Source organism: Spinacia oleracea, chromosome 6 (assembly GCF_020520425.1).
Source record: "Spinacia oleracea cultivar Varoflay chromosome 6, BTI_SOV_V1, whole genome shotgun sequence".
In the NCBI taxonomy this organism is placed as follows: Eukaryota; Viridiplantae; Streptophyta; class Magnoliopsida; order Caryophyllales; family Amaranthaceae; genus Spinacia; species Spinacia oleracea.
In genome coordinates this window covers 85,444,691-85,472,260 of record NC_079492.1, presented here as the reverse complement: position 1 = coordinate 85,472,260, position 27,570 = coordinate 85,444,691, and the positions used below count along the sequence as shown (strand labels likewise).

Sequence of the window (27,570 nt, the reverse complement as noted above, 5' to 3'; positions counted from 1 at the left end):
GTTTCATTTTAATAAAAAATATTTATTGAAAATCGCTAATAATGTATAAATTAATCATTGAACACTTTAAAATGTTTATCTATTAACTTTTTTTAATAGTATAAATATTAGAGAAAACTGAGTAAAAGTTAGAGAAAACTGGATTAAAGTCACATTGGTGCACAATAAATTTATTGTACAACTTGTGCACGCAAGACCTCTTGTGACATGGACTAAGGAGATTGTTGGTGCAACCCCTCACTTTAAGTCATGTTTCTTTTCCTTTGCTTGCATGATCAAGGGGTTTTTTGAAGGTTGTAGGCCAATTATTGGCATTGATGGTGCTCACCTCAGTGGAACCTACAAGGGACAATGCTCACTGCAATTGCCATAGATGGGAACAATGAGATATTCCCAATTGCTTATGGGATTGTTGATGGAGAAACTGGAGACACTTGGGCATACTTCTTCAGATGCTTGAGACAAATGTTCAGAAACTTTGGTGTGCACAGAGAGGACTGGACTTTCATAAGTGACAGAATGAGGGTAAGATTTATTGCTTTTTCATAGGGGTATCTGGTGAAAATCTAAGATACCTCAGGGGTATCTGGTGAAAATATAAGATACCACAGGGGTATCTGGTGAAAATATAAGATACCTCAGGGGTATCTGGTGAAATAAAGTTTATGAATTACCAATGAATTGTTTATGTGTCTAATGTAGAGTTTATATGTCTGATATAGGGTGTGGATGGTGCTGTTTATGAAGTGTTCCCCCAAGCAACAAGGAGAGTGTGTGCCCAACACTTGTACTCTAACTGTAAACAAGCTGGCTGGCATGGAACTGCCTTCCATAAGTCCTTCTGGGTTGCTGCAAATGCATACAACCCATATGTGTACAACAAGGCAATGGAGAAGATTGCCAAAATTGATCCAAAGGCTGTGGATTATCTGTCCCAAGTGCCAGAGCAGTGGTCAAGGCACAAGTTTGAACCACATGTGGTTTGTGATCACAACACCACCAATTTTGTTGAATCTTTCAACGCTTGTACCAAGCCTTTTAGAGACATGCCAGTGTACACTTTGATGGAAGGTAATGAAGGAAATAATGCCCTTGGTCCAAGTATGCATTCTATGTTAAGTCTAATAAATGCGGTTCAGTATTAATTAACAAGTTAATAATTCAGTGAGATCAAGTGAGCTGAATGCCTAGCTAGAGGCCGCTTCAGTTCAAGTGGAATTAATGATATTAATCCACAGCTTACTCTTGACTGAACCCGTAGGGTCACACAAATAGTACGTAAACGGATCAAGTATTTAATGGCATTAAATACTCCATCTATGAATATTCGGAACCGACGGATCTTGGTTTCAGTGGGAGCTAAGATCGTCACAGGCAAGAAATGAATACTCCGGAAACGATGATATTGCCGGAAACGGAAATATGGATCGTATCGGAAATATAAATATTATCCAAGTCGTAGATGTTGCCGGAAACGGAAACATGGTACGTATCGGAAAATATTATCGGAAATGGAAATATTGCCAGAATCGGAAATATTGCCGGAAACGGAAATATTGTCAGAATCGGAAATATTACCGGAATCGGAAAATAATTCCGGAAACGGAAATATTAAATATTTGTTCGAAACGGAAATTAATTCCGGAATCGGAAATATTAAATATTGTTCGTATCGGAAATGAATTCCGGAATCGGAAAATTTAATCGGAAGCGTATCGTACGAATAAGCATCGGACGAGGCCTGCCGGACGAGGCCCAGCACGAAGCCAGGCCATCGCCCAGCAAGCCAAGCGCGCCGCACAAACAGCCACGCCAGGCCCAGCGCAAGGCCAGACCCAGCAGGCTGCACAGCGCGCACAGCGCGCACAGCACGCGCAGCGCGCAGCGCGCGCGGGCGCTGTGTGGGCTGCTGCTCGCGCGCACGCATGGGGCCCATCGTGGCAGCCGTGCGTGTGTGTGCAAGTGTTTGTGTTCGTGCACGTTTCCTAAAACATGCAGAGTTCGGTTAATGATTAAATTCCTATTTCTATTTGATAAATTAATTAAATTGGAGTTCTTGTAGGATTCTAGGTTTAATTAATTTGTATCTGAATAGGATTTCGATTCCCTTTCCATACCCCTATAAATATGAGGCTAGGGCTCACAATTTATAACGAGTTTTAAAAGTATTCAAAGTGAGTTTTTGAGAGAAAATTCAAACACACATCTTGCTCAAATTGCCGAAATTTTCTAGTACCTTAAGGGCGATTCTAGTTGGTCAATCTTAAGGCGGATCCGGACGTGCTGTGGACTATCTACGGAGGGACGACACTTGGAGTCCTAAAGACTTGTTCTTGTTCGGTTCGGGCGCAGCTAGGGAGGGCACGCAACAAAGAGTATGCATCTAAATTATGCTATATGATTATGTGTAAATAATATGTTGTCCTGGGTTAATGGTTGTTTCCGCATGATCTATGTAATGTCATATGCATCATAACCTAACAGTGGTATCACGAGCCCCTTATTATTTTCATAATCTAAATTGCATGAACATGGTTAAATATTACAAATTTGCAAGAATTAAAAGGGGTGATTAATTTTCGTAATTGTTAATTAATTGCAAATTGCGTTTATTTAATTATACGTACGCAGTTTTTCGGCAGTTTCTTCGTTACTCATCCGAATTGAGTGATTTTTGTGTCAATTCCGCATGTAAAAGGCATTCTAAAATTTTGACAAAAATAGTATTTTTCTGCCGAACCCAGAATTCTCAAATTCGAAGCCTAACTATGACTTTTCGAAGGTTTTAGTTTTTCGAATGCAAAATTTCGTAAATTTAAGATGTTAAATTAAATATTTGCGATTCTTGTTGATAAATCTTGAATTTTTGATTGACCTACTGCATATGTTTAACAAGTTTGAATGCCTAGTCTTGTTAATTATGCAATCTAATTATTAATTATGATTAATTTGTTGAAAATTAGAATAATTTAGAATTAATTTGATTTTCATAATTAATTGTAATTTAATTAGAAACCTATGATTAAAAACCACCATAAAAATTGTAAATTTACGATAAATTTTAAATTTTTATGACCTAGACTTGAATCCATAACAATCGGAAATCAATTGGATAATAAATTTTCGATTTTTTCGCCCTAAAATTATGAAATTAATATTATTTATTAATTTGTCATTAATTTTAAATATAAATTTTAAATTTTTATGCGATTCGTTCATATAACTTGCACGCACGAAGCAATGGACGCTTCGTGTTACCCTTAAGGGGTGTTGTATAATGCGGGCATGCGACGACGAGCAAGGGAGCTCGTCGCCCGTGCGGCACGAATGCAATGAGCAAGGGCGTAGTGCACGAGCACAAGGCAGCAGCCCTGCCTTGTGTCGTGTGCCACGACCAATGGACGAATGGGCATGGGCGTAGGGCGAGCCAAGGCAGTCGCGTGTGGGCAGCAAGCGAGCTGCGCCACAACGCGCGCTGCCTCGCACAAGAGCGCGCAGCCTCGCGCGCAGCGAGCGCAAGCTCGCGTGCCACGAGCGCTGCGCCTAGCATTGCTCGCGCGCACAGCGAGCGATGTCGCCCGCCCAGCGAGCGATGTCGCGCGCCCAGCGAGCGATGGCTCGCGCACCCAGCGAGCGATGTCGCGCGCCCAGCGAGCGATGGCTCGCGCGCCCAGCGAGCGATAGCCCGCGTGCGATGAGCGCTGGCGCGCGCAGCGAGCACCAATGCGTGCGGAGGCTTGCGATGGGGATGCAGCAGCTATGCGACAAGCGCATGGGCTGCGCGCGCATGGCCAGCGATGGCTGTGTGCGTGCGGCCCATGGGCGTGCTACGCGTAGGGTGTTTGCGTTACGATTAGATCGTTTTGAATGTTTAATTTGAAAATTTCAGTTCACGTAATTTTAATTAATTTTAAAATTAATAATTTAAATTATTTTCTTGGATTTTAATTTTGAATAATATAATTATAATAAATGTTATTTATTCTAATTATTTTACTAAAATTAAAATCATGAATTTATTTAAATGCGACTGAAATTAAATTAAACTTTTTGGATTCAATTATAAATTTATATGAGCTTTAAATTTTAATTAAATTTGTATGTTTCCGGTTAGACTAGAAATACATTTTTATGTTTAAAATTGGTAAAGCATATGAATTTATTGGTTTAAGTGGGAGCGCTTTTTAGTCATAAACTCTTGATTAGGTCTACAAATCCTTAAGGTTAAAACAACTTGATTAGAATTAATAAGGACTGAATAATTGGTAGATTATTGGTGCCCTTGATTAATTGCTGCAAATGTTTACGTGATGCATAATGTGTTTTACTAACCAGCTATGTGGGCCATTCATGATAATGAATGGGTGAATGGTATATATTGTATATGTACTGTTTTGCAGGTTATGAAGTGACTAGTATGGCCCAAATAGGATAGAAAATATGGTCTGCGTACCATTAATTTGAATGTAATTGGTCTAAAGTACCAAAGTTATTTTTCAATTCAAATATGGTCTGCGAACCATCAAATAGTTGTAATTAGTTATAGCTTATCCTATTTGAAGAAAATGGTGCCTCCCACGGAGATTTTCAAGACGGACTTTGAAGTCAAAGCTTCAAGATGAAGTCGGGCCATACTAGATCACAAATATCTTATGCATGTTTTAAGTTATTTATTGTTTTAAATATGTCTTAAAATGCATGAGATCAAAAGCTTGATTATGTTGCATGATTAAGGATTTTAGTTCACTTAAAATCTAACCAACATAGTAAGAGCCTTAAGTTCCAAACTTAAAAAAATTGAGTTAAAAGGTGCCATGCCAAAATATACACTTGCTTGGATATCCTTTACATCAATCTAGTAATAGTTTTCGCTCAGCGAGGTGTTACTTATTGGTCCTAAAGGGGCAAGGTACACAAATAATTGTGAGTACATGTTAGTTTTGGTGAAACTCAACGATATAAGTAAGGAGTCCTTTTATGTCGTGGCAAATTCGATAGGTTTACCTAATAAGTTCTTAGACGTACCTATCAACCAAGAATAGTTTCTAGACTATTAGCAAAAGGTTTTTGCTTACCTAAGATGTTCTAGGATTAAGTCGACAAACTGTGCTTAGTTCTTCAATGATTTTAGGATCTTGGAATCATTTTATTCACACCTGCCGGAACACATAAATTGAATAAAATGCTTAATAAACATTGAATTATGCATGTATGCTAGAATTTAAGTTTATTAAGAGAAACTGTGAATGGTTATTTATTTGTTTATTCTTTTCAATTGTAGTTTTTAATATGGCAAACAACAATTCATTCAACATTCGATCAATTCTCGAAAAGGAGAAGTTGAACGGGAAAAACTTCCTTGACTGGCAAAGGAACTTGCAAATAGTTCTTATGCAGGAAGAAAAGGAGTATGTCCTAGATGAGGCGATGCCCGAAGCTGCAGGCGACGGGGTCACTCAGGCAGCCCTCAATCGTTGGATTGATGCCAACAAGGATGTGAAATGTCTAATGCTCGCCACCATGAGTGCGGATCTGCAGAAAACGTTCATCAACTCAGATGCTTTCACAATCATCAGTGAGTTGAAGAACATGTTCCAAGATCTGGCTCGAGTCGAAAGATTCGAGACTCATAGGCAAATTCTTGAGACCAAGCTTAAGAAAGGCGAGCCCGTAAGTCCACATGTTCTCAAAATGATTGGACTCATTGAGAATATGAGTCGGCTGGATCAGCAATTTTCTCAGGAAATGGCTATAGACACCATCCTCCATTCTCTTCATAGCGGGTATGATCAGTTCAAACTGAACTACAGTATGAATAGTCTGGACAAAACGCTCACTGAGCTTCACGGTATGCTGAAGACCGCTGAAAAGACGCTCAAAAGTGATAAGCAGGATGTGCTTATGGTGCGTGGGGGCAAGTTCAAGAAATCTGGAAAGAAGAGGAATGCTAAGAAAGGTGGCAACAAAGCCAGCCCAACTAAGCAAACTGGCGCCAAATCTGCAAAGAGAAAGGTCAGTCAACCCACTTCTGAATCCGAATGCTTCTACTGCAAGAAGAAGGGGCATTGGAAGAGAGATTGCTTGAAGCTAAAGGAAGATCAGAAGAACGGAACAGTCGTTCCATCTTCAGGTATTTTCGTTATAGACTGTATACTTGCTAATTCAACTTCTTGGGTATTAGATACAGGTTGTGGCTCACACTTATGTTCCAATCCACAGGGACTAAGAAGAAGTAGAAAGTTAAGCAAGGGTGAAGTCGACCTACGAGTGGGAAATGGAGCACGGATTGCTGCATTAGCTGTAGGAACTTACTATTTGTCGTTGCCCTCCGGGCTAGTTTTGGAACTGGAAGAATGTTTCCATGTTCCAAGTCTTACTAAAAACATCATTTCAGTTTCTTGCTTAGATGCTAAGGGATTTTCCTTTTTAATAAAAGACAATAGTTGTTCGTTTTATTTTAAAGAGATGTTTTATGGATCTGCTAGATTAGTCAATGGACTTTATTTATTAGATCACGACAAACAAGTATATAACATAAATACCAAAAAGGCCAAAAGGATGATTCAGATCTCACCTATCTGTGGCATTGTCGATTAGGCCATATAAACTTGAAACGCTTAGAAAGACTTCAAAGGGAAGGAATTCTAGAACCATTTGACTTAGAGGATTATGGTAAATGCGAATCATGTTTACTTGGCAAAATGACAAAGCAACCTTTCTCTAAAGTTGGAGAAAGAGCAAATGAACTATTGGGTTTAATCCATACAGATGTATGTGGACCAATGAGTACAAATGCTAGAGGTGGTTTCAGCTACTTTATCACTTTCACTGATGACTTCAGTAGGTATGGTTACGTCTACCTAATGAAGCATAAGTCTGAATCCTTTGACAAATTCAAGGAATTTCAGAGTGAAGTAGAGAATCAATTAGGCAAGAAGATTAAGGCACTGCGGTCTGATAGAGGCGGTGAATATCTGAGCTATGAATTTGATGACCATCTGAAAGAATGTGGAATTCTATCAGAATTGACTCCTCCTGGAACACCACAATGGAACGGTGTGTCAGAACGGAGGAACAGAACCTTGCTAGACATGGTCAGGTCAATGATGGGTCAGGCCGAACTTCCATTAGAATTTTGGGGACATGCACTAAATACAGCTGCACTCACTATAAATAGAGCTCCGTCTAAAGCTGTCGAAAAGACTCCATACGAATTATGGTTTGGAAAGCCTCCAAATGTGTCTTTTCTTAAGATTTGGGGATGTGAAGTATACGTCAAACGATTAATTTCAGACAAACTTCATCCAAAATCTGACAAATGTATCCTTGTGGGCTATCCAAAGGAAACAAAGGGGTATTACTTCTACAATACATCTGAGAACAAAGTGTTTGTTGCTCGAGATGGTGTCTTTTTGGAGAAGGATCACATTTCCAAAATGACAAGTGGGAGAAAAGTAGACCTCGAAGAAATTCGAGTCGAACAACAAACTCTAGAGAATGCTCAAGATGACATTCAGGATGAAACTCAGAGATCTTTAGAAGAATCTGGTGAGAATCATGGTCAATCTAGAAATGTTACCCCGCGTAGATCGCAAAGATATAGATCTCAACCGGAAAGGTACTTAGGTATTTTGACGAACGAGAGCTATGACGTTCTATTACTTGAAAGTGATGAACCTGCGACTTACAAGCAAGCTATGACGAGCCCTAGCTCCAAGCAATGGCAAGAAGCCATGCAATCTGAATTAGACTCCATGTCTGAAAACCAAGTATGGGATTTGGTCGATTTGCCAGATGGCTACCAAGCCATTGGAAGCAAATGGGTTTTCAAACTGAAAAAGGACAAGGATGGGAAACTTGAAGTTTTCAAAGCTAGATTGGTTGCAAAAGGTTACAGGCAAGTCCACGGTGTGGATTACGATGAAACCTTTTCACCAGTTGCAATGCTAAAGTCTATTCGAATAATGTTAGCAATCGCTGCATATTACGATTACGAAATATGGCAGATGGATGTCAAAACTGCTTTCTTAAACGGCGTTTTAACAGAAACTGTGTTTATGACACAGCCTGAAGGTTTTGAGGATCCAAAGAATGCTAAAAAGGTATGCAAGCTAAAGAAGTCAATCTACGGATTGAAGCAGGCATCCAGGAGCTGGAATATACGTTTTGATGAAGCAGTCAGTGACTTTGGTTTCATCAAGAACCCGGACGAATCTTGTGTATACAAGAAGGTCAGTGGGAGCAAAATTGCTTTCCTAGTATTATATGTCGACGACATATTGCTTATCGGAAATGACATTCCTATGTTGAACTCTGTCAAGATTTGGCTTGGGAAATGTTTTTCGATGAAGGATCTAGGAGAAGCACAGTACATATTGGGCATCAAGATTTACAGAGATAGATCTAAAAAGATGATTGGACTTAGTCAAAGCACTTATATCAATAAGGTGCTTGATAGGTTCAAGATGGCGGACTCCAAGCGAGGCTACCTACCCATGTCTCATGGAATGACTCTAAGCAAGACTCAGTGCCCAAAAACACTTGATGAGCGTAGACGAATGAATGGGATTCCATATGCATCATTGATTGGTTCAATAATGTATGCTATGATATGTACACGCCCGGATGTTGCGTACGCACTCAGTGCTACGAGCAGATACCAGTCAGACCCAGGAGAGGCGCATTGGACTGCTGCCAAGAATATTCTGAAGTACCTGAAAAGGCACAAAGATGACTTCCTGGTCTATGGTGGAGATGATGAATTAATTGTTAAAGGCTATACGGACGCAAGTTTCCAAACCGACAAAGATGATTTCAGATCACAGTCTGGGTTTGTCTTCTGCCTCAACGGAGGAGCAGTAAGCTGGAAAAGTGCTAAGCAAAGCACCATTGCGGATTCTACAACTGAAGCGGAGTACATTGCTGCACATGAAGCAGCAAAGGAAGCTATATGGCTAAGGAAGTTCATAGGAGAACTTGGTGTAGTCCCCTCCATTAAAGGACCAATAGCCCTGTATTGTGATAATAACGGAGCTATTGCACAGGCAAAAGAGCCTAGACACCACCAGAGAGTCAAGCATGTACTTCGTAGATTTCACCTTCTACGAGAGTTCGTTGAAAGAAAAGAAGTCGAGATAAGCAAAATTGGAACTGATGACAACATATCAGATCCATTAACTAAACCTCTGCCGCAAGCGAAGCACAACTCGCACACTGCAGCTATGGGAATCAAGCATATTGGAGAATGGCTTTGATGTCTCTGTTTAATGTTTTAAAGTTTTAGAGTTTAAATCTTTGTAAAACATTATTGGTTAATCATTCACAATAAATGAAAAGAATTCATTTTTCCATTTAATTTGTGGTTTATTAAATGATGAGTCCCTTCAATTTGACGATATATTCAAGATAGACTGTCAGGACCAGTCCTGTGACTAAGAAATGTCTATCAAGTGAACTTGAATGTCAAAGGTTGAAAATGGTCCCTAATCGGAGTTTTCTATAAAATTGGACGCATAGAAAACGTTAGACGATTAGAATGCAAGATGACTAGTAGTTCTGTTTCTTGAACTATGTGGACATGGCAATGTCATAATCATTTGCATAGATACTTACTTTGGGAAGACTAGTATCGGACAAGACCTATGAAACTTTACTGTAAGAGATGAAAGTCTGTCATAAGTAAATTTCATTAAATTATTAGACACTAAATCCTCAATACCTGAGTGATTTGAAGATTACTTGTTTGAGAACTGGTTGCTTTGACGTTGACCAACCGTCGCACCGTAAAAGGAGGCTATAAAGGCAACGCTCAGGTAATCACCTATCAAACGAAGTCTAATCTCAAGATCGCAAGATTGGGATTGTCCTCCCATAAATCGGGATGAGATGCTTAAAAGTTGTACAAGGCCACTCGGAGAGCTAGAAACTGTGAAATGCATGGCCGTGCTCGGATGAATCATAGGCTATGATTATCTGTTTATTTGATCAGTTGAACTCTGAAACCGAGGAACACCTCTGGATGTAATAAGGATGACAACTCTTACCTTATGTTCAAGAGCAAGCATCGAGCGACAAAGGAATTAGGAAATGCACACTTGTCCCTAAGGACAAGTGGGAGACTGAAGGAAATAATGCCCTTGGTCCAAGTATGCATTCTATGTTAAGTCTAATAAATGCGGTTCAGTATTAATTAACAAGTTAATAATTCAGTGAGATCAAGTGAGCTGAATGCCTAGCTAGAGGCCGCTTCAGTTCAAGTGGAATTAATGATATTAATCCACAGCTTACTCTTGACTGAACCCGTAGGGTCACACAAATAGTACGTAAACGGATCAAGTATTTAATGGCATTAAATACTCCATCTATGAATATTCGGAACCGACGAATCTTGGTTTCAGTGGGAGCTAAGATCGTCACAGGCAAGAAATGAATACTCCGGAAACGATGATATTGCCGGAAACGGAAATATGGATCGTATCGGAAATATAAATATTATCCAAGTCGTAGATGTTGCCGGAAACGGAAACATGGTACGTATCGGAAAATATTATCGGAAATGGAAATATTGCCAGAATCGGAAATATTGCCGGAAACGGAAATATTGTCAGAATCGGAAATATTACCGGAATCGGAAAATAATTCCGGAAACGGAAATATTAAATATTTGTTCGAAACGGAAATTAATTCCGGAATCGGAAATATTAAATATTGTTCGTATCGGAAATGAATTCCGGAATCGGAAAATTTAATCGGAAGCGTATCGTACGAATAAGCATCGGACGAGGCCTGCCGGACGAGGCCCAGCACGAAGCCAGGCCATCGCCCAGCAAGCCAAGCGCGCCGCACAAACAGCCACGCCAGGCCCAGCGCAAGGCCAGACCCAGCAGGCTGCACAGCGCGCACAGCGCGCACAGCACGCGCAGCGCGCAGCGCGCGCGGGCGCTGTGTGGGCTGCTGCTCGCGCGCACGCATGGGCCCCATCGTGGCAGCCGTGCGTGTGTGTGCAAGTGTTTGTGTTCGTGCACGTTTCCTAAAACATGCAGAGTTCGGTTAATGATTAAATTCCTATTTCTATTTGATAAATTAATTAAATTAGAGTTCTTGTAGGATTCTAGGTTTAATTAATTTGTATCTGAATAGGATTTCGATTCCCTTTCCATACCCCTATAAATATGAGGCTAGGGCTCACAATTTATAACGAGTTTTAAAAGTATTCAAAGTGAGTTTTTGAGAGAAAATTCAAACACACATCTTGCTCAAATTGCCGAAATTTTCTAGTACCTTAAGGGCGATTCTAGTTGGTCAATCTTAAGGCGGATCCGGACGTGCTGTGGACTATCTACGGAGGGACGACACTTGGAGTCCTAAAGACTTGTTCTTGTTCGGTTCGGGCGCAGCTAGGGAGGGCACGCAACAAAGAGTATGCATCTAAATTATGCTATATGATTATGTGTAAATAATATGTTGTCCTGGGTTAATGGTTGTTTCCGCATGATCTATGTAATGTCATATGCATCATAACCTAACAGGTAAATGTTCTGTCTTTGGCTGCATATGTTTTACACCACCCATGTCCTTTTTTTTTTAATACATTTTCTGTTTTGCTGCTTTATTTTGTTTGTGCTTGGATGCTTGGATCTAATAGAGGCTAGGAGTTGGTGTATGAAGAAGATTGGGTCTAGATTTGACAAGGCTGTAGAAATGGGACCAAACCAATTGACTGAATATGCTGCTGGGGTATTAGAAGAGAGGAGTCAACAGTATAGGTTTTGTTCTGTAACAGTTGCTGGGGGAGGGGAATATGAAGTGAAAGAGGGGGCTGTCAAATACCCTATTAAGTTTGATGCAAGGACTTGTGGTTGTGGAGTATGGCAAATATCTGGCATACCTTGCAGACATGGCCTTAGGGTTATTTACCACCAAAGACTTGAGGCTACTGATTTTGTGTCTCGCTACTTCAAAGGGCAAGCATACAAGTTAACTTACTCAGAGCACATACACCCCATGCCTGACCCAACCCAATGGCCTTCTTTTGACCTTCCTATTATCCTCCCACCACCCATGAAGAGAGCATCTGGTAGACCCCCTAAACTGAGAAAAAGAGAGTAAACATGATCCAAAAAGGGGAAAGAGAAATAGCACTGTGAGGTGTGGTAAGTGCAAGGAGGTGGGACACAATGCAAGGACATGCAGAGGTGGGGCCACTGCAAAGCAAAAGAAGGCTGCTGCTGCTGCTGGTTCTGCTGGTGCAGCTGCTGCTGGTGCTTCTGGTTCTGCTGGTGCAGCTGGTGCAACTGGTTCTGGTGCAGCTGGTTCACAGCAAGGGGGAGATCAAGGTGCTTCCAGTTCACAGCAACAACGTAATGCATCAAGTAAGGGAAAAAGGAAGCGTACTTGATTTTGTGATTTATGCATAACTTTTTGCTAAACTTATCATGTATATCTTTTGCCAATGGGAGCAAGTTTTTGTAGAGCTACACTTAAAGTTTTTGCGTGTCGGGGGCACACTTTTGTAAAGCTACTTAATACGGAAATGAAATATCATATTATTGATAAAATGTCATCATTCACTTTCTCATTACAAATACTAGAATAAAAAACATTACAATGTCAATTTTGATAGTTCCATGCATTAATTTCTTTTGTTGCTTGAGTTTCTTCTTCATTTGGTGAATTTCTTCATTCAAGCTTCTGTTTTCTTCAATTTCTCCTTCCTTTGTGCTACCTCTGTTGTTTCTGATTGGCAGTGGTTGCTCAATGCTTCCCTTGCACCACTTGAAGTTGTCACATAAGTCACACTTGTAATATAGTCTTTGAGGATTTTTCATTGTTTCTGAACTTCTTATTGCAAATTTTTTCCCACATATGTTGCATGTTTTGTTTGGAACTACAACGTATGAGGATTCATACGTTGTAGAAGAAGATTGGGAGTGAGAATATGAGCTCATTTGAAGGTGAGTTGGGAATTAGGGAAAATATGAGTTGGTTAAGGGGAAGAACAGAAATTTGTAGTGAAGAGTTGCAGCGGCTCCCCCTTTAAATAGAGAAGGCTCACCAACGGCTTAAAAAAACTAGCCGTTGGTGAGCAGGGGTATCTGGTGAAGTTACCATAAAGCACAAGGGCACCTGGTGAAAATCTAAAAAACCTCAGGGCTACCTGGTGAAATAAATTACGAGGGTACCTGGTGAAAAAAAGTTTCTAACGGCCACTTAACGGCAGGGTTAAGTCATGCGAGAAAATGAAACCTGAGGGGTACCTGATAGATTACTGAAACAACGAGGGTATCTGGTGAATTAACTTAAACCTCGGAGGTATTTCATGAAATATCCGGAAAAAAAAAGCTACACCAACTCACGTTAAACGCTGTTCTCCTTTTCGACCATGTTCTCCTCTTAAATCTTTTCCGGAGATTCTCTTTTGCTGTGGTTTTGCATAAACCCTAGACGACGAATTCGAATTCTGCTTTCACAATAAATTTGGGATCACGGTTATACGTCGATTTAGTAGAAACTTCAGGTACATTTTCATATTCTCTAAATTTTATGTTAGTTTATTGCCTGCTAGATTTTTTAATTCTGATTTCACCTTGTTTTCTTTGAATTTTGATGTGCATAGGTTGATGCGTTTTAGTTGGGATTCAATTTTTAACCTAAATTTGGTTCAGGAACAGTAGAATTCAATTCGTATAGGAGTTTATGATTTAATTGTAGTAACTGGAATTACAATGAATTTTGAGAAATTCCGAGTTAATTGAACTAAAAAATAACAGTATAGTGTTACCTAATTCTTGGTACGAGAATGGTTATGGAAACGAAACGCAATGTGGTATCGAGTTAGTTTAATTAGTCTAATTGTGTACCACTCACATGTACCCGGTTGGCATGTTTAGGATCGAAGTTCGGTTGGGTGTGGAGAAGTTGGGGAAGTGGTAGTGAATTAGGTAATACTGGACCACATTAATTCTTGATTTGTGGCTGTGAACAGATGATGTATTGATATAGTATGTTTGTTCTTAAATGTTGCAGGCTGCAGGTTCTGTTCCTATTAGGTTTTTGCTTTGTTAGAGGTGGGAGGTTTTGCTAGAGGCAGCGACTGGATTATCGTGTGTTGTCATATATTCACTACTGAATGGGTATAGTTCACACCTGGAATTATTATTTGGCACGTTCGATTGGAATACTAAATAGTTTCTGCCAATCTCGGCTACTGAGGGTGCAACATTTGAAGGAAGTGGACTTTTGTGCAACTCAACTGTTGTTTTAAGTAGGCGAGGTAAAATATAGAGGGACTTCCTTTGTTTGATGGTAGTATTTCTATGGGTTCAGCAATACTCAATTATGTGCTAAATCTGTGGCCTTTTTCGGGCCTCAGAGTTGATGATCTGAAGTTATCTGATCGATTGGTTAAAAGACTTTCGCTTCCTGAACACACCCAGCCGTTTGTTTTCGCTATTAGTGAGCCAGAAAATGAGGCCATTGTATATATTCTTGCTGCACAGAATTTGTCTGAAAGATCAGCTAGGGATGCTGAATATTTAATAAAGGAAGTACGACCTGATGCAGTTGTTGCTTTAGTTGGTCATAATACATTGTCTGAAATTCAAGAACATGAAATGGTTGAAGGTACGGGTGATCTGGTTCCAACTTCAGTTTTTAGAGTTTTGATGAGGTGTTTTATGGACAAAACAAACAAAGACAGGTACGAAAATCTTGCTGGAAACTTGGTTCTGAAAGAAATTTTTGGTATTGGCTTCTATGGGCACTTCTTTGTTGCGAAGATGTTGGCACAGGAAATTGGTTCTTCATTCTCGGTTATTGAATCTCCCATTATGAAGTCAGCTGGAGCTGAAATTGATTCATCTTCTGACACTAGTTTGTCTAGTAATAAACTTCAAACTTTGGCATTGCGGCCAAGTAGCCTGGTTCCACAGGATTGGGGTTCCCTAGTTGGTAAATTTCGAAGACTTCACATTACCAGTGATATCCAGTCTCAGATGATCAAGTTGGTATGTCCATTTTTATCCCAGTCATTTATAAACTTGAGTCCTTTTGGGTCTCCTGTGGATAGAGAGTCATGTATAATGGAGCCTAGGTGCAATTATTGCCCCCCACCATTTGCACAAACGGTTTATCCCTTACTCATGGATCTTCATGATATTTTTTCTGATATTCCATCTATGGGTCGTGCTCTAGCATATGCACAGAAAATGTTTCTTGACGTGGGTACAGGAGAGGGGGTTGATGCTGATTTATTGTCTGAAGTTTATACCTTCCGTATTGCAGTGGAAGGGTTGAGGATTGCTCTGAATAATGCTGGTAGACTCCCAATCCAGAAATTAGGGAAATCTATGCCGGGCAAGATTGAATTTCATGAGCTGTCAGTTGAGGATAAATCCCATTGTCTTCTTGCACAAACCCTTCGAAGTCAGGCAAAAAGATTTAAGACAGTAGTGGCAGTAGTGGATGCTAGTAGCTTAGCTGGTCTTAGGAAGTTCTGGAACACTCCGATCCCCGGAGAAGTTAAGGATATGGTTGATGAACTTATTGTATGCCAAGAAGTTGATGCAGAAAGCACAGATGATAAAAAGAAGCGGCTGTTATCTGGTAAACCTGTAGTTGCAGTTGCTTCCGGTGCTACTGCTGTTCTGGGGGTGTCTTCCCTTTCTAAAGCTGTACCATTGTCATCTATTGTGAAGGTTTTCATGTTTAATGTTCCATCATCTTTAAAGATTTTTCTTACACAAACACATAAAGCAACTTTATTTGCACTAACCAAGATTCTTGGTCCATCAAAATTTGTGGCTCCGGGCTTTGCAAGTTCTGGGGCTAAAGCATCCACCGCATTCAAGGCGGCTGCTTCTGCGGAGAAAATTCGTGCCGTTACTCATAGTGTTATAGCTTCTGCGGAAAAGACTAGCTTATCAGCTATGAGAACTGCATTCTACGAGATAATGAGGAAACGGCGTGTTCAGCCAATTGGTAGAAAGCCATTGGCTACCTTTGGCCTTAGTGTAGCGAGCTGTGCTGGGTTGCTTGCATATGGTGATGGAATTGAATGTGCTGCTGAATCTTTTCCTGCAGCCCCTTCCATCGCTAGCTTAGGCCGTGGTATCCAAAATTTGCAGCAGGTGTCTCAATCCATCGGACATTCATGTGGAAATAATATTCAAAAAGCTATAGAGTCACTGATGCACAGGTTCCAAAAACTGAAGATCCAGTAGAGTGAGAATCTATGACTTCTGTTGTATATTATCCTAGCTGTCAGCGGTGGTGAATTCATTAACGATCATTCATCCCATTATATGGAGATTCAGGTGTACATACATCATCCATTGAAGGGAGGGGGTTTGTATTGATGACTGTGGTTTTCCTACTTGCTTTCTGTCAAATACTTTTGTTCTCTCAATCATAAAATAACCTCTCATCATTTTTATAGTGCTTCTTTTCTGTTCTTATTATTACAAATATAGCCCTTCTTTTTAAAATATGTATCTGGCATGTCAAACTAGTTATCCTGAAGAGAAAGGAGAAACTAGAGAGAAAAGGGCATATACACTGCTTTTGAGGATGTCCAGAAAAGTTATCACGTTTCCTGATATAGTAGTGATTTATGATAAAATTTCCCAATATGCCACCTCTTAGACTTAGTGATGGCGATAGGATAGAAATGGCCCAATTATCATAAAGGAGCTTTTCATAACATACTAACATCATAATATCATATCATTTCCGTAATTCTGAGTGGTAGGGAGTCTTGGGACAATATGACAACTAATTCAGAGCCCATTTTACTGGTTATGCATAACTGCATTAGGCAACTTCATCTACCTAGTGTAGTTTATGGGGGTATTGTTTCTGCTATAGCAACATGACCTTTACTTGTGTAGGTGGTCTTCACAGTGTTGCATCTTTGATCTGTAGGTTCTCCACTCTGTAGCTCTGCACTTTCTTTTCCTGAGATCTGAAGAAGAGTAAGTCCACATTAGCTTGCATATGATGTTGTGGATACAGGGAAAACATCTTTGTTTAGTTATTTAACAATCTTAGAGTAGCGCAACAGTGTCTGCAAATGATACTATGACCAAAATGGAGTAGAAGAATGAGTATCACACAGACCCCTTTCAGCCAGTCAGCTAACCATTCAGTTCTGTCAAGTAGAAAACCGAGGGATACAAAACTTAGCAACAAACTTGCTGAAACATACAAAATATTGAAGGTGAACTGAATGCTTCACACGTAAGGTTGCAGAATTGCCACAGTGACACAAAGTTCATTTGCCTGCTTCTTTATGAGGGTTTGTGGAGAAGTAGAGAGGGCAGCCTTTTCATGCCTGTCTTCCCAGAACACTGGGTATACTAATATAGTGAAATTAAGGAAGGTAATTCACCATTGTAGATTTCCTTAATTCCGGACACTGGTAAGAACTAGAGAAGTGTCTTCAAGTATGGAATCAATTATGAGGGTTGGGTCCTGAAACAGTCTCCTTTTATTGGCCTGTTATTGGTATCATTTCCTATTTACTCTGTTGGGGACATCTTATCCTGTACTCTGCCTCTTTCTTTTTTCTGCCTAAATATATTTTTTATTTTATGAAGAAAATAATTAATTTTAGTAGATTTGCAATGAGTTTGAAAGTGCTTATATTAATCAAGTAATATCCAAAGACTAGTACGGTGTTCTGCAGTTTTACTAGCAGAATTGCATAGTAGATTGATAGTATCTCCTTATTTTCACCTTTAAAAGAGGAAAGATGTAAAAGATATGTAGAGTCTGTCTAGCATCCTTTACTAGATTTTTTGTTTTCGCCTTTGGTAATGTCTTATGCTTTAGACCCTTTTCTAGAAGCATTAAACTGAAGGGAGATCATAAAGGAATGTATTAATTTGCTTGATTTGTTCTAGATTAGTTTATGTTGATGGAGTATTCATACCCGTAGCTGATGATGTCAACTCCTAAGAAAAATTGCTATCCATCTGGTATCTCCCTAATATATCAAGCATACAACTTATTCTGCTAAGAATTGTCTCATTTTTAAGAGTGTAGAAAATGTGCTTCCTACTTGAAGTGCAATACAGGTGCGATTTGATTCTGAGATATTCTATTGTTCCATGTCTTTGGATTGGAACTTTCACTCGATTTAGTTTTTTGGATTGTTATCTCTTATTTACAGCCTTACAGGTAACCCATTAAATGCCTCCATTGTTTCTTAAGATCCTTGTATGCTTGACTGACATGCTTCATTTACTAGTATGCAATTAGGTTATACACAGTAGCAAAATAGGAATGCCAGAAAATTAGTTTTTGTAAGCTAGTTTAAGTTTTACTTGTATATATAGCGAGACACCTAGAAGCTTTCTAATAGGAAAGAAAGAGATGTATTGGCTGAATTACAGCATCCTGTCTTTGGCAAGTAGGTATTAATCTACTCTTTTATTTAATGATCCCTCACACAGTTCCCACTCTTTGGGTGGAAGGGGAGGACGCAAGGGTGTTACTCTAGTATCTCTTTTATATAAGTGAAGAGGTGAAGTTATTTTAGTAAATCCACTTTTGGTTTCCCCCTTGGATTACTAAAATACCCTCCACACTTTTAGAATAGAGAATATAATGACAACCTAACTAATAGGAAAAACCCAAAGAAACATTTTAATCAATCTAGACCCTTAACTAAATTTTTACCATTTTAATCAATCTATTTATATGCGGTTGGTGTCCCCCTTGTATTACTAAAATACCCTCCACACTTTTAGAATAGAGAATATAATGACAACCTAACCAATAGGAAAAACCCAAAGAAACATTTTAATCAATCTAGACCCTTAAATACATTTTTACCATTTTAATCAATCTGTTTATATGCGTTCGGCTCTATCTAACTTACATATTTCTTATATTTGCACGCATTACATTTATATTATATTTTTTACATGTTATTTCAGGTTTAAATGTAATAACACAAATATGTTTCTTATATTCGCACGCATCGCGTGCATATAAGACTAGTTTCTTTTGTGCAACACACCAGCTAAACACCACAAGTAAACAGGGAAGAATACAAGGAAAAATACAGCAAGTAAGAGAAACAGGAATCTTTTTGATAGATGAATGCTCAAGGCAGATTACAAAAGGGAGTAGCTTAAGGCTACAAATCTCCAAGTTGGTAGCTTGAGGCTACTAATCTCTATTCTCAATACAAAAACACAATCCCCTCCTCTCTCCTCTTTCCCCTATTTAATTACTAACTTAGGCTACTGGTACGGTGCTTCATAAATGCAGCTGCTGCTTTGTTTTGTCTTCTAGTGGCTAACAACCTTGCTTTCCAACTCTGCTCCTGCTGCAGGTGCTTGGTGTGCCCTCTGAGCATGTGTAAGCCCTTTCTTGTGGCGCCAGCTGTACACAAACATAGGTGGGTCAGCTCTCATGTGGTCCATTACATTATGGTTGAGCAAACCATGTCATTTTCTCTCCAGATTCAGTATTGGCAGATGCTTTTGCAAGTTTTCTCTACACCAGTAACCTATACATGTACGTGTCCAAGTGTCAGACACAGGCCTTTTGTGAAACGTTTGCATGATTTTGGCCCCAAAGAAGTGCCCAAGAGTCGTGCCAATGTCGAGTGTCGAGCATCCGGCATTTATACTTGAGGTGAAATGAAGGGTCGGAGTAACATAGCCAGTTACGATCTTTGTTCAATTTGATTCAATGCTTTATATAATATGAGGATATCATTTAGGATTTCAGGGGATCGACCTTCTATAGTAGTTTGCTGCCTTTATCTTCTTTTTCTTTAAAGTTCTATTGGACAACTATTAGATAACCGTTGTTATATGGGTCGGAATGTTATTCAACAAATATCATATCAGGAAGACGGGAGCAGGAGAGAAGTGTATGCTGAGATGCTTGTGCGGGAACGCATTAAAGGAAGAACTAGGAATGGGTTGGGTATATTAGGAGAGAAGTAGGAGTTGCAGATATAGAGGATAAAATAAGGGAGAACCGATTGCATTGGTTTGGGCATTTGAATTGAAGACTAGAAGATGTGCTGGTAAGGAAAGGAAAGAGTTGGGATCATGGGGATTTTATAAGTAGCCGAGGGAGACTGCAAATGATATGGATGGAAGGACTTAAGCAGGATATGAAGAATTTGGGTTTACAGGAGCACAAGACAGCCAATAGAGGGAATGGAGGGAGAGGATCATGGTTGATGAACACAAGAGATAAAGTCTTGGTTCATGTAGCTGATCCCGTCATTGGGATTAAGGATTGGATGTTGTTTTCTCAGTAAGGCAAAGTAGTAAATATGGTGAATGGTGATTATTAGCATTCTACTAGTATTCTAAGATTATATGGGCTGCAACTCCTAAGTCCCTAGTTCTAATGAGTATCACAATTTTTTGAATTGCGTCTGTTTCTACTTCCGACTATGGAGTTGTCTGTTGTCCTCAGTTTGTCTGTGGTATTATTTGTCACTATTATAATCCTTTATTTTATTAGCTTTAAACTAGGGAAAAGGGTTATTATGTTCAAGACCAGACAAAGTCAAAAAATCAACATGCAATAAAGGAGTATAATCTTTCTGAAAGTGATTAATAGACAAAAAAATAGTACCTTGTTACACTCCTGTTGTAGAAGTTGTTTGTGTCAAGTATCTTCAGTTTCCTACGATTCATCAAATATTGCATGTGGTTGTTTGGGGATGATCAGCCTTGTTTGTTGTGTTTACATTTAATTAACTGTTCAAATGCCACCTTATTTTCGAAATTATCTTAATGATAATTATCTTCATGCCCAATTTTGTTATCTGATTTCTCTAGCGGTCCTTGTATTGATGCATAGTTTTTTTTCAAATATTTAATTTCATTTCATGCGTCTGTTTTTCAGGTACTGTTGGGTACATTAAGGGGGCTTTCATTTTGGGTTCTTAGAAATGGGAAAGAGAATTGTAAATTTTCTGCTATGTCCTAGTGTCCTACCTGAACTTCCATGCAGTTAAGTACTTCCATTTACTATTTTCCGATGCTCATTTCTTAAGCAAAATTTTCAAACTGTAATGTGTAACCTTCTTCCTCAGGCATGCCCAATTTTGTTAACTGATTTTGCCCAGCGTTCCTTCTATGATGCATAGTTTTCCTGAAATATTTAATTACATTTCATGCATCTGTTTTTAAGGTACTGTTGGATATATTAAAGCAATTTGCAATCCAGGAAACTCTTAGTACTACTGTTTTAGAGTAAGAAGAACCGCTTGGGCTTTACTAAGATCCCATTTTGGATTCTTTCGTTCTTCCCTTTGGCTAGGACTTTGGTGCTTAATGCTTTCTTCTGGGTGGTTGAAAGGTATTCTTTATCGTGTATGTTTTTCTGAGGTTGTAACTGACAACTAGGAAACATGCATTTGTCTTTATTAAAATGAAAATGTTAGCTCCATTACTCTGGTATTTAGGCTTTTCTATCCTCTGTATCTCATTACTTAGTTCTTCACTATTGACCTTTATGACAGCCTGGCAGGTGTATGCATTTTCATTATAGCAGCTACTGAACCAGAAAAAAAAAGGACAAACAAAGGGTAACTTATTTGTGTTTATTTTGTTGTAATTGCTTTTTTTGTGAAGCCTTAATCTTGTGCATTTATTTCTTCACTGATATTCTTATGTGCTAAACTGGCTGCATGGCCAGACCAGCAAACTTTTTAGTGTGTTCCAAATGCACCCCTGGCTGTATGTATTAGAGTATATCAGTTCGGCTTGTCTTTATTTGCTATCTGTTAGGTTTTGTATTAAACATAATTGCCGATGTATTGGAGATGTTTGATGAGTGAACTCAAAGCTTCACAACAAAGAAGGGAGTGGGGATTGGGGAAGGGTGGTGGTCTCCCGGAAAAAAAGATATAGTTTGCCTATTGGCCATCTAGGCTTGAATCTAGGCTTTTCATCATTATCATTACCCCATTGCCTCAAAGAAGCTCCCGCAAGAAGCGGGGTAAGGGGGGGTCGGACGTACGCAACCTTACCCCTGCAATTGCAGAGAGGTTGTTTCCAATTGACCCAAACGCGATAACGGGACAACCATCTTCAACTTCATGGAAAGGAAGCGAAGAGGTATTAAGAGCCATTTTGATTTAGTCCATTTCATCCCACAACCAAAAGAACAAATGAATCTTTTATGAGGCCATAAACGACCATATTTTTTCACAATTATTTTAGCACCACTAGGAGTTATAGTTGTCTCTTAGTTCTTGTTCCCCATTTCAGTGATTATGCCAGCTTCTCTTTTGGAACCCGAATGATGTTCACTTAGAAGTTCTCTATGAAATTATTTTATTAGGGATGTATTTTCTTGGGTTGGATTCAAAGTCAATCCTTTAACATAGTTTTGCATGTCCATTTAAATGCTTGATCAAGTATAAGGGTGCAGTTTTGTACATTGGCTTGCACCTTTTAGGACAACAAGGCAGAAGTCAAGGAAATGAAGGGGACAGGTGGAGCTTCATTTCCTTGGAGGGTTGGTTTTTATTAAATTGGGAGGGAAAATTGATCCCTCCCTTCCTCTTTTCTTCCTTCATTCCCCCAACCCCTTATCCAGAACTTCCCTTTCTCCCCCTTTCCTCTTATCCAAACAAAGAGTTCAATGAAAAAGGAATTCATACTTTACACATCTTCTAGTGGTCATATCACTTATTACCCACACTGCTATGTTGGAATATGGGTTTATAAGGTGCCGGTGTCGGGTATGTGATTTAAATTGATGTGTTGAAGGCATGGAAGATGATATTGTCTTTTCATGACTATGGTGGGATAATAAACAAGAGTGGATAAAAATGTGTTAGGGGAATATGATGGTTAGTAGAGGTCATAATAGGTAGTGAGTAATATTAGGTAGAAGACAAATTAGGTAAGTGTAGTAGAATGGTTATAAATAGTAGCACATTAGGTTATGAGAGATATATTGAGAATTTGGTAAAGCTTAGGTTTTGGAGAGTGGTGACCTCAAGTCACTAAACCTAGAGATTGGTGGCCTCAAGTCACTACGCTTTGTTTCCATTTTGTGTTCTTCACCCTTCAAGTAAATTAAATCATTTTAGGACTAAGGCTTTGTTGTTGTTGTTGTTGTTGTTGTTGTTTTTGTATTTGTATTAATTTTCTACTCAAAATAGTCAGTTCATCTCACTTGGTATCAGAGCGGTATAGTTCTGGGAGGGTTGTTGATCTGATTTTTTGAGTTTCATAAATAAAAAAAAAAAAAAAGAAGATGGACTTCAACATATCTGATCAGAAATCCCAAGAGTAGTGGGATGAAATATTCCAAAAATGTAAGGAAGAGTTCATGAAAAACATTATGGAAGGCCTTTCTCCGATTTTCTCTTCGTTTCGACAAGAATTGAAGGAAATCAAAGAGATGTTACTGAAATTAAAGAGGAAATTAAGGAAATGAGAGAGGGTGAACATTATGTAGATCCGGCGGCGAATGGTGTACAAGAGAACAGGGAGGTGGAGAAAAATGGGGGTGGAGGTTTTTTATCAGACCAGTTTGGAGGGAGGGGTTCGAACGGTGGAAGATCTGAAGGTAATTTCGGAGTTCTTGATTTTTTTGACGGAAAATCTGGTTCCAGTGGTAGTCTTGTTGATGGTAATCTCAACATCTTCACGTGGAGGGGTGCTGAAAAGGAGCCACCAGGGGAAGGGTCGTGGTGGGGCCGGAGGTGCTGCATCTGGTGGCCCAGGGTTCTTCGCCGGAGGAAACTTGAGTGGTAGATCTGGTTGTCTCTTACCAGATAAGTTTGGACGTTGTAGCTCACACGAAAGATTTCTTGACAGTGAAGGTCAAAGAGAAGTCACCGGTAGGGGTGGTATGACCGGAAATTGCAGTGTTGGTGGTGGCCAAACTAATAACGACAAAGGGAGGAAAATTTCAGCAACGAATTCAGGTGGAGGAGGGTTAATTGTGAAGGGTGGTTGTTTTAGACTTGGATTCGTCGGAGGTGTAACTGGTGGCGGAGGGCGGCGCATTAATGGAGAGTTCCATAATATTTCAGAAAGAGTGGTGTGTGGGAGAAGCCTTGCTGAGTTGCTCGTTGGTTTGATGAAGAACCCTAATGTGGAAGATGCTAGTAAGGTTAGTATGGTAAAAGGCCTAATAGATGGCAGTATAATTGAATTTAATGTTCTTAGGCCACATGCAACCTATACAGCTAATGAAGTTCAAGAAAACTCATTTTGAGCCCAAATTTACCTTTAATAAGGATAAGCTTACAGCTGGGCTTATGAGCTTTAGACCCATTTCCATATCAAATGACAACCACACCAGTTCCACCCATAACTACAAGATCGAACCCAACCCGAACACAACCCAAACCCGAACACCATTCCCTCCGACCCGTACTCGCTTTACACTTCCCATCTCAATTACACACCCATTTTAACCAAAATTCCATACTATTTCATGACCAAGTACTAAAATTTCTATTTCATATCCAATCTAATGGCCATCATCCTGACAATTACCAATCAAGTGCTACAAAACAAGTGGCAGCAGGATTTTGAAGATGACAAGCTGCAATTGTATTCCATGATTAAGCACCTTGAGTATATATCAATTCTCACCAATGGGAAGTTGCAATTCATTCAGCAACTCGTTCTCAATTGGGCCGCAAGAAAGGGGATAAGGATCATTGTTGTCGGCACCGAGAAGTCAGTGCAAACTTCTATCCACCTTGAGGACAAGGTGGAAGTTTAGGGGGTCGGTATTGTAATGAACTAAATAATAGAGGTCATAATAGGTAGTGAGTAATATTAGGTAGAAGACTTTAGGTAAGTGTAGTAGAATGGTTATAAATAGTGGCACATTAGGTTAAGAGAGATATATTGAGAATTTGGTAAAGCGGCTTTGGAGAGTGGTGACCTCAGGTCACTAAACCAGAGATTGGTGGCCTCAAGTCACTACCTTTTGTTTCCATTTTGTGTCATTCACCCTTCAAGCAAATTAAATATATTTTAATCATTAATTTTCTGCTCAAAATAGTCCGTTCATCTCAGTACCAACATAGATGAGACTCAGGAAGATTGCAGGCTTATCGAATATTGCGGGGACATTGGGCTTGTGGTTGGTGTGTATGTATCTGGTATTGATTAGGTTGTTCCAAGGCTTTATATTTCAAGTATCAGCCGTATTAGTTGACAGTTAGATCTAACTATTGCTATTAACATTAAAATATTGTAACTAATAAACAATATGATTAATTATTTACAACTGAAATATCAACAAAACATGTAATATTGACAACTAATTAAATTAAGTGTGTTAAATTTTGTAACCTGTTCAAATAATGAATTTCTCTGAAGTTTGGTAGCTTGCAAACTTTGCAAATTCTAGGCTAATCATATTAAGAATTTATTACAGTACAAGGCTGTAGTGTTTTAAGGTGAGGGAAAAGGCTAAAAAAAAGAAGAATGAAAAGGGGGAGACACTGCAAGGGTAGTAAATATTGCTTCCAACACTTACGTTCTCGTAGCTCCAATGGTGAATCTCGTGCTTGCTAGTCGTTCACTCCGTCTTGACTTTCCGTGCCTGGGATCTTGCCTGTTAGTTTTTCCTTTAGGGCTAGACTAGGTAGCTCTTTCCGTGCCTGGGATCTCGCCTGTTAGTTTTTCCTTTAGGGCAAGACTTGGTAGCTTGCTTGTGCCAACCTTTGTGTGCTTGCTTTTCCGTGCTAACCTTGGCTAGACACACCATGTTAAACTCTTGGCCGTCCATGTTTCCCTTCGGCCCTTGCTAGTTGCTATCTTGGCTTCAATTGTATTACGTTGTCCGGTAACCCATGCTGGTACAGCCTACTGCAGAGGGTTATGTTCATGATTTCAAGACTTGCGAGTTGCTAGCAGTGTTTAAAAAAACGCGCTTAAGCACTAAAGCGCGAAGCTCTAGGGCAATGCGCTTAATTATGTATTAACAAAGCGTTTGTGAATAAGCGCGCCGAAGCGTGTTTAAGCGCGCAAAGCGCAATAACCCTAAACCCGAACAAGAGGAGATACGCTGCCATCATTGATCTAGTGTACTTTGGTGGATATGCTACTGAATCGAAGATGAGGAGCTGTAAGTAAATAGAGCAGTAAATTGCATGGTTGGTACTGATCATTGGTAACCTTCAAAACCAGTTGGTAAAGCTGTTGTAAGGAGTTCATGAAAGTACATATGGTGGATGGCCTGGATGCATATATTTCACTCATCTTAGTAGTCTGGTCATCTGGTGGATGGTTACCCAGGCCATGTGGTTTGCCAAATACATTTAGAATCTTGCATAACTGAGGAAGAGAACTGTGAAGCTAAGCAAGGTGCATCCAGAGTCGTGCACGGTTGAACGAATCGAGGTATCAAAAACTTGCTCAAACATAGCGTTATTCTGCTGCCATTGTAAATATACTTTGTATTGAATGATCATGTAGAATTGAATATCGGACCTGGCATCCGGAACTTGTGAGATGATCTGACATTGTGTTGATCATCTAGTTAATTCAGTTGTCTGTTAGCTAAAGATATCCCTAGGGTGATCACTTGAATGTATTCATCTCTTTGAAGCAGTTGCGTAACTTGAATGGTTTCTCTTTCATTAAAACTATATGTAGCCTGAAATGCTTGTGCCATCCAACATAGTCTTTGTGCAAATGTATGTGTTAGGTTGGAAAGGTTGATGAGAACTCCTTTTCCAGGAAAAACTAGTTATCAACTTTTCTTAGTTAGGTTTACAAGTGGAGGAATATAATTTGGAATTGGTTTTCCTTTGTAACTTTTTAGGGAAGAACTTGACTATAGATAATGGTGTTTGAGGCTTAAGCCAGACATATGTTCCATGGAAAATAAACCTTAGTCGTATTTGAGTTGCTAGCTTATTCTGTCATACCTTTCTTAGTGCGCACTGTCTATCCCTAAATACATGAGGCTCAGAGCAATTGAGTGTGTGCAAACCATCTCATGTTAGCATGAGCCACAAGTTTATTTACTTGCAAGAATAGTGGTAAAGGGAAAGTGGTTACACACAAGTTTTCTATTAATAGCACAGAACAACATATGAATTTGAGTAATGGTACTTTCTGGTCATCATGGAGACCCTATTGGCTGCTCCTGTGTGTAGATATAATCAAGGTGAGCAGCCAGAGACCTCCTGGACAAGCACTCATCTTTATCTAGCATCTCACAATTGATTTCATCACTTATTTCAGCGTCACTTGTGTCCTGTCATGCAACCGAATGTTGAGTACAAAATAATTTCCATTTGGTTAAAGTATTATCTGGTGCTAAGAGATTTAAAGAGGGAGAGAAATTGACCATGTTTACTCTTTGTTGGTTTTGCAGTACTTGATCACTACGCCCGAGTTCAGCAACAGTAAAACTTAGCATGAAGATGAGGAGGATGAGAGTGAAGAAACAGCTGACCAGTTTGGCCATAGTTGTATTATATGCACTTGAGCTGTGTAGTGTTTGTTTTATGAGCTCATTATTGGGACATGATTACTTGAGTATGGCATGTATATATACATATATGTAGCACGAGAATGAGATTAAGGAAATATTCATTTG

The 27,570-nt window shown here is 39.4% G+C and overlaps 2 protein-coding genes across 19 annotated transcripts; one reads left to right on the top strand and one right to left on the bottom strand.

Moving 5' to 3' along the window:
- Positions 1 to 13,338: 13,338 nt before the first annotated feature.
- Positions 13,339 to 27,484, top strand: LOC110795707 (uncharacterized). 18 transcript variants are annotated; one of them, XR_008923231.1, is made up of 7 exons: positions 13,339 to 13,516; positions 14,026 to 16,313; positions 19,340 to 19,644; positions 20,881 to 20,987; positions 21,169 to 21,336; positions 21,508 to 21,565; positions 27,346 to 27,484. XR_008923231.1 is itself a non-coding variant. In XM_056831364.1 (3 exons), exon 3 carries the CDS (start codon positions 14,316 to 14,318, stop codon positions 16,218 to 16,220), a length of 1,905 nt encoding a protein of 634 aa, XP_056687342.1. In that variant the 5' UTR covers positions 13,339 to 13,516; positions 13,890 to 13,940; positions 14,026 to 14,315; the 3' UTR covers positions 16,221 to 16,441. The 18 variants fall into 18 exon arrangements, 2 of the variants coding, with proteins under 2 accessions (XP_056687342.1, XP_021856415.1); XR_008923229.1 differs by having other exon boundaries at positions 21,500 to 21,565; XR_008923235.1 differs by adding an exon at positions 13,890 to 13,940 and having other exon boundaries at positions 21,169 to 21,565.
- On the bottom strand, positions 26,837 to 27,454 carry LOC130462646 (phytosulfokines). The gene is made up of 2 exons (XM_056831365.1): positions 27,319 to 27,454; positions 26,837 to 27,225 (listed from the first exon to the last, which is right to left on the bottom strand). The coding sequence occupies exons 1-2, from the start codon at positions 27,436 to 27,438 to the stop codon at positions 27,091 to 27,093; spliced, it is 255 nt and encodes an 84-aa protein (XP_056687343.1). The 5' UTR covers positions 27,439 to 27,454; the 3' UTR covers positions 26,837 to 27,090.
- Positions 27,485 to 27,570: the final 86 nt, after the last annotated feature.